This window comes from Poeciliopsis prolifica, unplaced genomic scaffold, assembly GCF_027474105.1.
Source record: "Poeciliopsis prolifica strain line A6 unplaced genomic scaffold, Auburn_PproV2 SCAFFOLD034, whole genome shotgun sequence".
In the NCBI taxonomy this organism is placed as follows: domain Eukaryota; kingdom Metazoa; phylum Chordata; class Actinopteri; order Cyprinodontiformes; family Poeciliidae; genus Poeciliopsis; species Poeciliopsis prolifica.
The window spans coordinates 932548-945000 of NW_026562409.1; the positions used below are offsets into that span (position 1 = coordinate 932548).

Sequence of the window (12453 nt, forward strand, 5' to 3'; positions counted from 1 at the left end):
ATATTTATTATTCAAATCGACTCGAACTAAACTACACTCAAAAACTCCTGGTGTAGCAGATTTACAGAAAGTTCAGTGGAAGGAAAAACTATGATCTGAATAGGCGCATTAAGATCTGGGAGATGCTGATTTTATTTTTCAGCAGGATTTGGCACCAAAAGCTTTTTTGGCCACCAGGGATGTCCTGACCTTTGACCCCAAAGGGAATGACTGGAGATTAAAATGAAGATCAGATACCAGGACCAATGACACAGATCAGCTGATCAGAACAACCTGAACCCAGACTAGAGACTGGAATTTAAATGTTTTATAATTACTTTTCATAAAATATAAACATTTTCTGCTGTATTAAGACTTTAGAAATATTGTCAATAAATCCTGAAAAATCCCCAAAACATCAAGAAACCAACAAAAACAGTCACTTCCTGACCAAATCCCAGAACAAATCCTAAAACCAGGCGACTGAAGTCCAAACATCAGGCAGTTTCACCTGAAATTAAAATGATAATTTAATGTTTTAAGAATAATTTCAGTTAGAAACCCAAAAATAGATATTTATTTAGTTTCAGTTCTGATTTTATTTACATTTTTTGTGCTGCTTTTATTTTGGATATATTAAATATTTTCCAGTTTAGTGTTTTCATCACTAAATTAGTTTGATAGGATGATTATTTATGTTTTTTCTGTCTTATTTTGTTTTGTATCAACCAATCACAGCCAGAATTAGACCTGTTGATGTATTTCTGAAGTAAAATTTTCCAGTTGTAAAATCTTCATGTCGGGTTTGGACCCACCAAGCCCGGAACCGCGACGCTAACCTGACCAAAGGAAGCAGCCAACTCTGGTCCAGAGCTGAACTCTGGTTCGATCCGAACGCCAAGCGGACCAGAGACCGCTCCAAAAGCAGGAAGTGGACTACAGCGCAGGGCATTCTGGGTAAAGACAAAGCAGTTAAACATGCTAGGCTAGTGCTAGCCAGAGAAACAGACATAAAACAAACTTTACAGAAAGTGAAAATCATCATTCATACATCTGAACATTTTATGACAAAGAAACTGAATGTCTTATTTATTTTTATTAAATAATGTTCATCTTTATTAAGGGAAAGTGCAGACATGAATCCAACTAAAGCGGTTCTGTTAAACATCCCTTTATTTAAACCAGTCTAATCTGAACCAGCCGAGGATCAACCGGGTCCAACAGGACGGTCCAGTCAAATCACAGCAGCTCCGTTCAGCTTCCAGCTGCTTTCACTGTATTTTGTGCCGTTTGCAGAGCGAGGCGGGAAACCAAAGGTCCAAAACCAACAGGACCATAATGACCGGCCTGCTGCTGCTGCTTGGCAACAACAGCAGCTGCTTTCCAGGGAGGCAGTTCAGATATTTCAGAAAGCCTAAAAACTGCCATCATCAACTTAAATATCAAAATTAACACCTTGGAAGTTGAATGTTTCAGAATCAGGATTATTCATGGAAAAGCTTTTCATGTGTGCCAGAATGTGAAGGTAGATTATCATCAAGTTTGAACTTTTTAAGAGGCATAAAGGAGCAGTTTGGATTTAAATGGACTGTTTTATCTGAGCCGGGGTTCCATAGATTAGTGATCAACAGTCAGTATCTTCCTCCCTGGCAGTGGAGCCTCATGAAACCTGCCGCCGTTTCCAATTTAACTGACAAACTGTTCATTTCCAACCCTGCAGAATTAATCTAAATTATTATGAAAAAACCATCAGTGACTAAAATGATTCTGTTCAGTCAAGAGGTGACAGGGAGTTTAAATCATAAGACAATCAAAATGCACCAACCTGAACAAGCTCACCTTTAAATCAGGAACTTTTTCTGTTTATAAATAAAATCACATCTTCTGGTTTGAATGGAGCCCCGTAGGTACGGAGGCCCCTGAGGGACACCAAGGACTTGTTTTCTTTTGGGTCGCAATGAGCAAATCAGAGTCACACATATCAATTTAACATTTCAAATATATACATATAAAGAGCCTCAGAGTTTATTATCAACTCTTTGGTTGTGCAGGTTGAGACGGAAACGGCCCTTTAAAAAAGACACCAACACAAAAAGACAAAACTGCCAGATGACTTCAATAGTCCAACAGTAAATTGTATTTTTTTCTTCATTATTGTGGAAAGTTTGATGGAAAGCCGACATTTGACTTGTTTTGCTTTTGCACAAAGGTTTGTGGTGCATTTCTATCCTAAAGAAAAAGACAGAAAACTTCAGAAGTCTCACAAGGAGATATAAACACACAAGGAGAAACTTTAAGAAAACCTGGAAGCAGAGAGTAAGAAAGACTTTCAGTCTTAATTTAAACCACATGAACTGATCAGAACAAAAGAAAACGAGCCTCCGTGTCCCAGCAGGGATCCAACCCATAAACACGATGAGATCCGTTCAGATCATCCAACAAGATACAAATAAAAATCCTCATGAAGAACGGCAGCCGAAAGGCCGGAGGTGATAGTCCAGGTTTAGACATTAACTATGTAGTTTTACAGTTCAACTGTAGCGTAGTGCAGCTTTATGTCAGATTTAAATAACTGATAGGAAACTGTAATAAAGTGCATTGTAGCAAATATGAGCTGTGCATGCATCAAGGAGGAAAACCAACACCACAAACCACTAGAAGGATTAAAAAAGTCGTACAAAAACTTGTAGAAAAGTGGCCTGTTATCCGAGAGATCAATAAAACTCTGATATAATACCTATGTTCAAATAATAAACTTGTTTTAGCAGCTAGTTGAAGTGAGGATGTCCAAACGCAGCCGGTTCACCCCGGAGAGAAACGGAGAGCAGAAAGGAACCAGAAGAACCGGACAAATGAACCGGACAAAAGAACCGAACAAAAGAACCGGACAAAAGAACCGGACAAAAGAACCGAACAAAAGAACCGAACAGAAGAACCGGACAGAAGAACCGAACAGAAGAACCGGACAGAAGAACCGGACAGAAGAACCGGACAGAAGAACCGAACAGAAGAACCGAACAAAAGAACCGGACAAATGAACCGGACAAAAGAACCGAACAAAAGAACCGGACAAAAGAACCGGACAAAAGAACCGAACAAAAGAACCGAACAAAAGAACCGGACAAAAGAACCGAACAGAAGAACCGAACAGAAGAACCGAACAAAAGAACCGAACAAAAGAACCGGACAAATGAACCGGACAAAAGAACCGAACAAAAGAACCGGACAAAAGAACCGAACAGAAGAACCGAACAGAAGAACCGAACAAAAAAACCGAACAAAAGAACCGAACAGAAGAACCGAACAAAAGAACCGAACAAAAGAACCGAACAAAAGAACCGAACAAAAGAACCGAACAAAAGAACCGGACAAAAGAACCGAACAGAAGAACCGAACAGAAGAACCGAACAGAAGAACCGAACAAAAGAACCGAACAGAAGAACCGGACAGAAGAACCGAACAAAAAACCGGACAGGAAGAACCGAACAAAACAACCGAAAAGAAGTCAAAATATCCAGGAATAAATAAAGTGGACCCTGATTCAGTCATGACAGGCGAAGCGGGTTCCTCCGCCGCTCCGGTTCCTCAGAACACTTTGAGGCGAAGCCACTGCCACGCCCACCGTCATGGCCGCCGCCGTGCCCTGAGGAGATCAGTGGAGCATTCTGGGACAGGAGACAATAACAGGCGAGTCAGAGGAGCGCCAGGATGATTAACAACATCTGGTGTATGAACTAGGCCATTACAGTAACGGATGGAAAACCTGTTGGACGGTTTATTGACAGTAAAACAGCAAACGACGCCGTTACTTCTTAAAGAACATAGACAAACTCATAGATCAGAGGACTTAAAAAAATACAATAAGGAAATGATACTAAAAATCTGAAGCAGAAACATTAGAAGGTCTCAGACAGAACCGGTCGTCATTTCCAACACAGAAAACACAGTTTGGTCCAGTAGAAAGTTCACCTGGTTCAGGATCTTCTCATGTCTTATTGGACTGTTGGAGAATAAAATCATTTTTTGCCAAAACACGGTTTTATGAAAAAGGTTTGACTTGCAGCACAAAGAATAAGATCTTAACAGTTAGGAGAGGTCAAAGTGCAAATACGTGGTCAAATTCCATATATGGTCATTGGAGTTTACAGGAATTTCATACTGGAGAAGCAAAATCCTACAGAATATTTACATGTTTTCCCAAGAATAAACTAGAAAGGCTAATATTACAGTTTAGCGTCACGTTTTCAGCAGAGAGCGAATGAATGGGATTGGTCAGAAAGTAACAGGTGACTAAATAGATAACTTCATGAACCCTGAACTGGACTCTTCAGGTGTCATTTGTTGTGATGAACGAAGCTAGTTGATTTGGTCTCCATGAAGACCAGCGTGTCAGAACCAGAGAAGTTAGGATTACAGATTATAGATTATAGATTACCTGAACGTCTTTGTTTCCTCAGCAGGACATCGTCTCAGTTCTGAGCTGATGCTGCCCCCTTGTGCTAACATAAGGAACTGCAGTTGCATGAACATCATGAACTGTAAGAAGCTGAACCGTCAGCAGCCTGACTTTGAGGAAAACTAAATAAAGAAGCTTGTGTGTTTCTGTAAGTTATCAGTGGAACAGATAAACACAGAAAGAGGACAAACCTCCAAGCCTCCATGGCCGCCAAACGTCTTCACTGTCATCTCTTGTCTCGTCTGGCTGCAGGAGGGAACGTTTTATTCTGCTTGATTTAAAACAAGATGAAGAAAAATGTCAGAAATGAACTTTAAGACATTTTTCAAAGCAGAACCAGATGAAAGTCATCAGTTCATTTACTGTATTCACTAAAATCTGTTTGCTGAGTAACTTACTGGCAGTTTTTACATAACAGAGGAATTTCCTCTGTATGAAGCAGAACCTTTAAATGGACCAAAGGGGGAGAGAGAGAGAGAGAGAGAGAGAGAGAGACAGAGAGAGAGAGAGAAAGAAAGAAAGAAAGAAAGAAAGAAAGAAAAAGAAAGAAAGGAAGGAAGGAAGGAAGGAAGGAAGGAAGGAAGCTCCTTGTCCGGTGCTCACCTTGTGCTCTGGACATCTCATGGAGAAGTTTTCTTCGTTGAGGACGGCGCCTGAGAGAGAATCAAGATGGAGGAACGCTGAGCAGAGCTGTTCACCACAACCAATCAATAAAGGTTTGATTCAATAATCAATAAATCAAACCTGTGAACACAGTTTACCTGACTGAATGGCACATGGGTAGTGATAATTCCTCAGGCAGCCCTTCTGGAAACATCCCATTATGGCACCAGGCTGCTGACAGGTGGAGCAGATCTACAAACCAATCAGATCAAGCATGAAACTGACCGTCTCTCTGGGTTCCTGCAGCTTGTTCAGGTTTTATGGATCCTCGGCGTTCTGCTGCTCTGTGTGGAGTCCATCCACAGCTAAAGCTAAACCAAACAGGAAGTCACTCACCGTTTCCTGTGCGATCTGGACGGCCTCCTCCAGGCCGTACAGCTTTCCCCGGACGAGAAAGACGCCGGCGGACCAGATACCGCAGTCCTCGTGGATCCAGCACTCGCTTAGATAAAGAGGCACCTTAGTGGGAGAGGCTTTCTCGCTTCCAAGTAAAGTCGTATCGGGACTGCGGTCGTCCTCAGAGGAGTTCGGCAAATGGCCGTTGGAGAGTTTCTGCAGGCCGTCGTTCTGATCGGTTCTGCACGTCTGACCGTCTTGAGAAGCGACGGCGGGCCAGTAGGGGCCGTGGAGGTCGCCGAGGCCCATGGTGTTGGCCGTCCATCCACACAGGCAGCAGAGCAGCTGGTCCGGACCGCTGCCGTCTGAGCTGGGCCGACCCAGCTGGAAGCAGGACGTGCAGGGGACAAACCCAGACACAGATTTGGAGACGGTCTTCCTCCCTTTGCTGCTGGGAATCGTCCCGTCTTCGTCCTGGTAGTTGACCACCCTGCACAGCTGCTGCTCCATGTGGACAAACGGGCAGAAGCTGGCAGGTTTTCTGTCCTTTTTATCCTTAGATTTTGCATATTTGAGCAGGATTTCAGGTTCTCTGGGAGAAAACAGTGCAGAAGGTCCGGTCTGTGGGCGCCTTTTCCTTTGTCGCCTTGCAACCCGTTTTTTCCCTGCTGTGGCCTGACTGTCAGAAACCGTCTGTTGCTCCGATGGGGAGACGCTGCAGATCGGCTTCTGTTTTGCTTTTTCAACCTTTTTAGTTTTAGGAAGACTGAGAGTCTTTTTTTGTTTGTAATTTCTTACTTTTGTGAACTGAGCTTCCTTTGGAGGAGACTTCCTGTCAGGTTGGGCGTTCCCGTTGGATTCCTTGGAATGTCTGCTCGCTTTCAGTGGAAGGTTTGGCTGCGAGACAGATTCTTCGGAGCTGGAAAACTTCAGCGCATACTCGATCAAGTCCTCAGAGTCACTGCTCTCGTTATAAATACCCACTGCGTCGTTTTTGACACGTCTTCTCAAGCTGTGCCGCGACACGGCGCAGGTCAACCGAGGCATTTCTGACTCAGATTTTCGTACTCTGGAACTGCGCCGCACTTCTCTAGATGACACTTTTCCTCCCTCTCTCTTTATTTTAGGCGGACTTTTCTTGTAGCATTGCCTTTCCTTCTTACGGTTCGTGACAGAAACTTCAATGACGTCGCTGTCGTCACTTGATGCATCCACGACCGATTCACCAGTGTGTCCGTAAACGGTGTTGAGGTCCGAAAGGAGGACTACGGGCCTGGCATGGTGCACTGGAATGTCTACGGAGCTGTCCGACGAGTCCTCCGAGTACGAGCTGTCGGCACTCGGTGAGCTCATGGGCTGAGGTAGGAGATAGCAACCTCTTCTTTCATCCAACGAGGACATGGCAGGGGAAACGGGCTCCACGATGTGCCTCACGCTGTCCTGGATGAAAGAGCCACACAACAAAGGCTCCTTCGCGGACGAAACCAGGAAGATAACGTCAGAGCCACTGTCGCTCTCCTCTGCGCCGCTGCTTTCGGGAACCGGATCCCCGCTTTGGTCGGTTCCGTAGTAGCCACCGTGCCACAGGTTGCCATGCGTTCTGCTGTGAAAAAGATCCAGACCCGGAGCCACAGTCGAGCTTATGTAGCTGCCCAGAGACTCTGGCCCCTGCTCCATGTCTCTGCAGCGGACAGGGACGCCCTGCTGGGACAGCGGGCTGTAGGAGGACGAGGATCTGTATGCAGAGGTACCGTCTGTGCTGCAGTTCGCCGGCCGTCGGTGGTACCACTCAGGCTTTTTAGCCAGGTCTGCGGCTTCGGTGCGGCTGCGGGTCAGTGGAGTGTAGCTCTTCGATAGGTCCATGGCCATGAGAGGGGGGTCCTGAGAGGACACGTCCATCACTGCAAAACAAGAGGACAACATTAAAGGGGTCAACAGTTGGTTTTACTGGATAATCCATTTAGTGTCACCGTAAATGGACATGAAGGATGAGGACAGAGTGGCAAAACTGAAAAACATTTCTACATCGCTCTCTTCTTTCCAAATGAAATTCTTCCAGAGGTTCTGCACTTCACTTGCTTGCAACAACTTGTGCTGCCACATTGATTTTAGAGCAAGTCCTCCTTGAGTGTGTTCAATGTGCCAAAACACTCATACCAAGTCAGAATCAGATCATGACCGAAAGAACAAAACCCTGGACACAAGCGGCTGAAATGCTCATCCTCCGTAGGGTGGCTGGACTCTGCCTTGGAGAAAGGATGAAGGCCCCACATACCCAGGCGAACGTCTCGCAGTGAAGTGAGGCGGACTCATTGTGGACGTACAGGAACCTGCTCGGCAGGAAATGGTGTTCAACATCACACTGTTTCTCTGCGACACCAACCCGATAATATTGAGAGTTGGATCAGCCAGTCTCCAGTAGTAGCCACTGGAGACTGGCTTCTAACCCTAACCAGTCTACCCTCAACCAGACAGCGCCACCCGTCACCTGGTTATGATGCTTCTTCAGGTCACTTACACCCAGCAGCTTTCTGCTCGACTTTCTCCATTTTGGGTCCTATGTGGTTGAACCTTGACCTCTGCAGCTCTTGTGCCGAATGCCTCAATCAAAAGATTGTTGTATTAAACAGTGTAATTAGGATATTAGTCTAAATTTCTGAATAACTTCCTTTCTGGATTTTTGTCATAGTAAAATATAATCACATATCTAAAGTCTGTATTTCACTTTTTAATTAAATAACTTGAATTAATATGCAGAGTTGTAGTATTTATTGAAGGTTTTATAGTTATTCTTTGAAGACAATGAAGTATTTAGTAAATAAAACCATTTACAATTTAGCTTCAATTAGATCTACGTCACTTAAAGTACCATTAATGTTTTATTGACTTTATTTTCTATTTTAAATGAAAGCTCCATGTTTTCCGGTTCATAATGATGTTTAAACAGTTTTCTCCACGGAGGCCCGTTTGGGGCTCCAGCCGCGTTAAAACGGCCAGTCCCGGTTCGCGGTCCGCTCACCCCTCAGGCGGCGCGGTTCGGACGGACCGACCCGGTCCGAACACAGCGGGTTCCCGATGACACCGTCCCTGGAAGCAGCTCGGGCAGCGGGGCTAGCCAGCGCGCCTCTCCGGGCCCATCTTCACCTGGACTGGATGTAAACAAAAGCGGCGGCCGCCCAGGTCAGGCGAGCCCGGCGGCCGCTGGACGCGACCCCGCCAGGTGGCTCCCGAACCGGGCCGGACCCGCTCGCATCCTCACCGAACTGGTTCCAGCAGCTACTGTCGCCTCGCACTGCAGTTGGGATTTTCAAGTTGTCATCATGGACACCATATTCCAGCAGAGTCAACGCGCGGTTTTATGTGCGACACACCGGAAGAGAAGCGCGCTCCTTCAAAATAAAACTTCGAGGGACCATTATGAACGGATTATATTTCATACATTATATTAATTATTTGCTAATATTTATTTTAAAATTATTCAGTAATAGCATTCAATTTAACAAAGAGCTTATTTTTTGCTACATTTGACAACCGCAGTGGTTTTAAAAGATCAGAAATAGAGGAAAATAGGAAATATTGTCCTTTTAATTTAATAAAATCATCTTGATAATAAATGGATATGTTGTGAAAAATGATGAAATCATTCTAATCTTTTATAAAATCAGAATAAAAAGGATATCCATCCATCATCTATCTATCCGTCATCCATCCATCATCATCCATCCATCCATCCATCTGCCATCCATCCATCCATCCATCCATCCATCCATCCATCCATCCATCCATCCATCCATCCATCCATCCATCCATCCATCCATCCATCCATCCATCCATCCATCCATCCATCCATCCATCCATCCATCCATCCATCCATCCATCCATCCATCCATTCCCTAAACTCCCTAAAATCCACAGTAGAAATAAAATGCAGTATCTGCAGTGTGAGAATGAATTTGAACATCGTTTGCTTACAAAAAAATATATATTTTACTGCAAATAAATTGCAACATAATCTCTATGTCTGTTTTCTTTTGACTAAATAAATTAGAAAGTAATATGTATTTTTTAGTTTCAGTCATTTGATTGTTGAATTTCCAAAGTTCAGCCATCAACTGACCTGGAACTTATTTTTCTTTTTCTGTCATTGATTTTGTTGTTTTGGATTTTTCCTTTTGGACTGAAATTGGGAAATATTTTTATATTTATAATAAGACATATTTAATAAAAATGAAAACAGATGTTTTTTGGTTTCTTTCGGGAAAATATAAATATTTTAATGACAGTAAAATCAGCAACTTGGAGCCTCAAAAATACATTTTTAAATTAGAACAAACAAAAGTTTACCGAGTGTTTATTGAGCAAGGTGTATTCAGTAAAAACAATGTTTTAAAATATAAAAATAAATTAAAGAAAATGAGTTGAATTTTAAAAATACTGTAAAGAAATGTATTGCTCATATAAAATATGACACAGCTAGAGTTAATACAGCTAGGGGGGGGTCGTCCTGGGGTGGGGGGGGTCGTCCGGGGGTCATCCTGGGGGTCAGAGCGAGGCCTCCCCCAGCGCCCGGTGCGCCAGCCTCAGGTTCTCCCTCAGCTCCTCCGCCTCTCGCTCGGCTCTGGCTCTGCTGAAGCTCAGCTCCGTGTGAACATCCTGGTTCTTCTTTGCTGCGTTTCTCTTGTCCTGCGTTGAAACAGAAATCCGTTTCTGATCGTAGTTTTTTTAACCGGAACGCTGTAGTGTGCGGGACGCCGACCTTCGCCGCCGCCTGCAGCTCGTCCCTCAGAGACGCCACTTCCTGTTTCAGACTCTGGACCTCGGCCTCCTGAACTCGCAGCGCGATCTGGACAGGAAGAAGATCCAGCTGATCCTACAGGGAAAGGAAAATATAGTTTTACCTTATTGGATGGGCAACGTCTCTGAACAGCACTTCATTAAATCTTACCACAAAATTTCAACTGGATTTAGTTCTGGACTTTGACTAGGCCATTCTGAGACATGGACATTCTTTCCTCTAAACCAGGAGCGTCCAAACTTCGTTTCACAGGCCAAGAAAACAAAAATAAAACTAAAATCAAGTAAATAAAGGTGTAAATTTTGTGTTTGTTTTTTATGGAAAATGGATTTTATTTATTGATTCAGAACTAAAAAGTTATTTTGTACATTTGCTAAATTAAAATAATGATTTTAGTTTTTATTTTTTTCAGGAGACAATTGAACAAATTTATAACAACAGGATCTGACCCCGGCTGACCCCGGCTCACCCCCTGACCCCGGCTCACCCCCTGACCCCGGCTCACCCCCTGACCCCGGCTCACCCCCTGACCCCGGCTCACCCCCTGACCCCGGCTGACCCCGGCTCACCCCCTGACCCCGGCTGACCCCGGCTCACCCCCTGACCCCGGCTGACCCCCTGACCCCGGCTGACCCCGGCTCACCCCCTGACCCTGGCTGACCCCCTGACCCCGGCTCACCCCCTGACCCCGGCTGACCTCCTGACCCCGGCTCACCCCCTGACCCCGGCTCACCCCCTGACCCCGGCTCACCCCCTGACCCCGGCTGACCCCCTGACCCCGGCTCACCCCCTGACCCCGGCTCACCCTCTGACCCCGGCTGACCCCGGCTCACCCCCTGACCCCGGCTGACCCCCTGACCCCGGCTGACCCCGGCTCACCCCCTGACCCTGGCTGACCCCTGACCCCGGCTCACCCCCTGACCCCGGCTGACCTCCTGACCCCGGCTCACCCCCTGACCCCGGCTCACCCCCTGACCCCGGCTCACCCCCTGACCCCGGCTGACCCCCTGACCCCGGCTCACCCCCTGACCCCGGCTCACCCTCTGACCCCGGCTGACCCCGGCTCACCTCCACCTCATAGCGGTCCCTGGTCTGGCCGAGCGGCAGCGGCTCCGCCTCGGCCTCAGAGCGCAGCCTGGTGATTTCTGCCGCCAGGCGGCGGCTCAGCTCCTGGAAACCAGAGTCATGATGCGTAACCTCCAGAATAAGCTGAATGTAAAATACATTCAGAGCTTTGATGGAGTTACTAAGATCTCGTTATGTTGATTGTGAAATCATCTCCAGGTTCTGCTGCTGATAATTTGATGATAAAATATAAAATATTCCCTCATTAGTAAAACTGATACTGAAGTAGAAATTCACAAGATGCTCAACATTAGTCAATTATTAATAATTTATTATTACATTTTTACTTTATTCTCGTAATATTATGACTTTTTTCTTGTATTATTGCAAACATTCAGGTAATATAACTATTATCGTATGACTTTATTCTCATCATTTTAAAATAATCTCTTAATCTGATCCTGACATCATTTCATCAGTAAATTATTTCTCCACCAATCCGAGGTGCAGCTTCTCCGTTCTGACCTGAACACGTTTCACCAAAACATTTTCCCTCCAGGCCTCAGCGGGCGTCATGAAGACGCTGTCAGGAAGCAGCGGGTCGTCACCTGGTTGCGGCTCCGCAGGGCCCGGTTCTCCTGCTGACACTGACCCAAGGCCTTCCTCTCGGCCTCCAGGGCCTGGACCAGCTGTCCCATCTCCAGACACTTCAGGGAGAACTGCTGGGACAAAACGTCCAGCTCCCGCTGGAAGGAGGCCAGCTCCTCCCTGGAAACACACACACACACACACAGAGACACAGACACACACACACACACACAGACACAGACACACACACACACACACACAGAGACACAGACACACACACACAGAGACACAGACACACACAGACAGAGACACACACACACACACACAGAGACACAGACACACACAGACACAGAGACACACACACACACAGAGACACACACACACACACACACAGAGACACACACACACACACACACACACAGACACACACACACACAGAGACACAGACACACACACACACAGAGACACAGACACACACACACACACAGAGACACACACACACACACACACAGAGACACACACACACACACACACAGAGACACAGACACACACAGAGACACACACAGAGACA

At 45.6% G+C, this 12453-nt stretch overlaps 2 protein-coding genes across 4 annotated transcripts in view; both read right to left on the minus strand.

Annotated features, from left to right (window-relative positions):
• Nucleotides 1-1056: 1056 nt before the first annotated feature.
• si:ch211-165g14.1 (uncharacterized) lies at nucleotides 1057-8811 on the minus strand. 3 transcript variants are annotated; one of them, XM_055051838.1, is made up of 7 exons: nucleotides 8694-8811; nucleotides 8454-8583; nucleotides 5435-7335; nucleotides 5197-5290; nucleotides 5039-5088; nucleotides 4627-4706; nucleotides 1057-3644 (listed from the first exon to the last, which is right to left on the minus strand). In XM_055051838.1, exons 3-6 carry the CDS (start codon nucleotides 7331-7333, stop codon nucleotides 4662-4664), a joined length of 2088 nt encoding a protein of 695 aa, XP_054907813.1. In that variant the 5' UTR covers nucleotides 7334-7335; nucleotides 8454-8583; nucleotides 8694-8811; the 3' UTR covers nucleotides 1057-3644; nucleotides 4627-4661. The 3 variants fall into 3 exon arrangements, with proteins under 3 accessions (XP_054907813.1, XP_054907814.1, XP_054907815.1); XM_055051839.1 differs by lacking the exon at nucleotides 8454-8583; XM_055051840.1 differs by having other exon boundaries at nucleotides 4627-4703; nucleotides 8454-8811.
• A 958-nt stretch (nucleotides 8812-9769) lies between these two features.
• LOC129373792 (myosin phosphatase Rho-interacting protein-like) overlaps nucleotides 9770-12453 on the minus strand; it is a 43587-nt gene continuing 40903 nt past the window's right edge. Inside the window, exons 20-23 of the mRNA XM_055051879.1 lie at nucleotides 11903-12062; nucleotides 11298-11399; nucleotides 10191-10304; nucleotides 9770-10117 (exon numbers count right to left, since the gene is read on the minus strand). Of these exons, the coding sequence (XP_054907854.1) occupies nucleotides 9977-10117; nucleotides 10191-10304; nucleotides 11298-11399; nucleotides 11903-12062 (517 nt within the window). The 3' untranslated portion in view covers nucleotides 9770-9976. The remainder of the gene's footprint in view (nucleotides 10118-10190; nucleotides 10305-11297; nucleotides 11400-11902; nucleotides 12063-12453) is intronic.